The sequence below is a fragment of the Cynoglossus semilaevis genome, chromosome 16 (genome assembly GCF_000523025.1).
Source record: "Cynoglossus semilaevis isolate Cse_v1.0 chromosome 16, Cse_v1.0, whole genome shotgun sequence".
Lineage (NCBI taxonomy): Eukaryota > Metazoa > Chordata > Actinopteri > Pleuronectiformes > Cynoglossidae > Cynoglossus > Cynoglossus semilaevis.
The window spans coordinates 6561544-6563988 of record NC_024322.1 but is presented as its reverse complement, the minus strand read 5'-3'; the positions used below and the strand labels follow the sequence as shown (position 1 = coordinate 6563988).

The 2445-nt window shown below is 48.1% G+C and overlaps 1 protein-coding gene across 1 annotated transcript in view; it reads right to left on the bottom strand.

Annotated features, from left to right (window-relative positions):
- Positions 1-214: 214 nt before the first annotated feature.
- Positions 215-2445, bottom strand: part of hoxd3a (homeobox D3a) — a 3730-nt gene continuing 1499 nt past the window's right edge. The window contains exons 2-3 of the mRNA XM_017039818.2: positions 1742-2294; positions 215-1101 (exon numbers count right to left, since the gene is read on the bottom strand). Coding sequence (XP_016895307.1) covers positions 350-1101; positions 1742-2192 — 1203 coding nt within the window. The 5' untranslated portion in view covers positions 2193-2294 and the 3' untranslated portion in view covers positions 215-349. The remainder of the gene's footprint in view (positions 1102-1741; positions 2295-2445) is intronic.

Sequence of the window (2445 nt, the reverse complement as noted above, 5' to 3'; positions counted from 1 at the left end):
CTGGGGGCTGGGGTGGGGGTGGTATCAGTCAAAAACAATGCGCATTGCACTTGAGAGAAAAGAAAAAGAAAATATGGAACAACTAACTGACATCCAGGCCGCAAAAATGTTCAAGAGAAAAATGTTGACAAAGCTGTAGTATTTAGAAAATAATTACACAATAGCATTAATAGTAATATCAATAATACTGTAATAATAATACACACGACTCGTTTGGAGTGCAGTTATTAGACTAGTGAGGTAATAAAAAGAGCGCAACGTAATTTGGCACACACACGTACGTACGCACACTCTCACGCACACACACACACACACAAACTTCTTACGCACACGCACGTAAAACCACAGATTACAAATGCGTGAGTTTAGGCGCTTCCTGAATCCTTCCCTGAGACGCTTGGTGAGAGCTGAGGTCTGTGTATGTGGGATGTGGATCACAGGGTCCATGGTGGTGGTTTCCTGGGATCTGGGCGGCACAGCTGTAGTCCACACTGGTGGAGGACGGGTGGGGGAGATGGCCGAGGTTGAACATGGGGCCCGAGGCTGGCATGGAATCAACAAAATTCCCACCCACATAAACAGGGCTGCCTTGCAAATTGGCGTTGGCAAAGCCGCCGTTGCTCTGCATGCCGTGGTGTTCGTACTCGGAGCCCGGGTAGCGCTTCTGCTGCGGGATGCAGCCGCCCAGAGGCGCCGTGTAGGCGGCCAAACCGTACATGTTCTGCTGGGGTTTGGCGAAGGACGGCGGCGAGGGCGCGTCATAGCTCAGGCTGTTGACGTTTTGGTGCTGGCCAGAGTATCCAATGTGATTCGGGCCACTCAGCGGCGGGCTCCTGTCCGGGGAGTGTCCCAGGGGGGAGTGTGCCAGCCCTTTGGACTTCTGGTCCTTTTTGTATTTCATCCTCCTGTTCTGAAACCAGATCTTAATTTGGCGCTCGGTGAGATTCAACAGATTGGCCATCTCCACTCTCCGTGGGCGACACAGATAGCGGTTAAAGTGAAACTCCTTCTCCAGCTCCACCAGCTGTGCACTGGTGTAGGCAGTTCTGACCCGTTTGGACGCCGGTCCGGGTGGGCTCTTCTCATCGCTCACTTCTCCACCTGTAATCAAACACAAGCAGTACTTAGGATATTTATTACCAGATCACATTAGGTCATCCACCACTGCCTCCTCACACCCACGTCATCAGTGGACCTTGTAGGCATAGCCGAGGGGGGCAACACCCGAACAAATGCTCTGCTGACACTCTAACACCAAGGATTCCAAGGTGGAGCCAAGTAATATTTATTGCAAAGAGTTGAGATCAAACAGTCAATATTTTAATTTTTTTTCATGTCATGTTTTGGCCTGGCCCGTACCAGACTGACACTATGATGGCCTTTCTATATAAACATACCTCAATAAACACAGAGCTGGATTTCCTGTCTGATCAGCTGCCCCTGTGTTTGTTTATTTACTTGCCTCATTTTATCTAGGGTTTAAGATTTTTAGGGTTAGAAGCAGTAAAATATGATACTAAAATAAATGAATAGTTTCTTAATTTACCTTTATTTTACTACAGGCTGCTGTGAGGTGTAAATAATGCTACTTTTATCCGCGTGGTTCTACCTTTAAAATCTACTTTTACACTTTCTATAATTGAAGTGGTTCTGCCTCAGTTCTCTGCTGTGACTCAAACTTAAATGTGTCATTTTAGCTCAGTCTAGATCCAGGTCTCCCCTCCATCCTCCTCATCTCTACCTGGAGCACTGCAGCTGCTGCTCTTCTGCTTGGAGTTCTGTCTGCTCTCCTTCATCCAGGGGAAGATCTGCTTGGTGAGGACCGGCGTGGAACCGTTGGAGCCGCTGCCTGAGGGAGATTTCTTCTTCTGGGTGGTGGAGCTGTTGGAGCTGGGAGAAGACGCCGACATCGGAGGAGCCTGCTGCTCCCCGACACTGGTGGCTTGGCTGCTGCTACTGCTCTGACTGCTGCTCTGTCGCATGCAGTCCCCACTCAGGTCACTGCTGTCTTTGAGAGTTGGCGGCCTGACAGCAGCAGATGTCTGGATGGGACACACCGGGCCCTGGTAGTCGGTCTCCATGTTGGACGTAGGGTAGGACTGATGAGCCGGACCATAGTTGTAAGAGTCGGGTTTGGGGTAGCTGTAGCTTCCAAAAAGTCCAGAGTTGTCGTAGTATGTTGCTTTCTGCATTTTGTAGGTTCAAAGCCAATAAACCAGAGCAGCTCTATCCAATGGCATGGGTGTTGTTTGTTCACGTGATTGGTGTCTCCCACCTATGCTCCAGTCTGTGACCTATAAAAACAAAATAAATAAATATCAGACTCATCTCCTGATTTTGGTCTTTACACTGCAGGAGATTCATTCTATACTTTCGTTTTCTCCAATCTTTAAATTTAAACACTACAAATATCAATGAATTCAGAATTAGATTGTAATAGAAAGA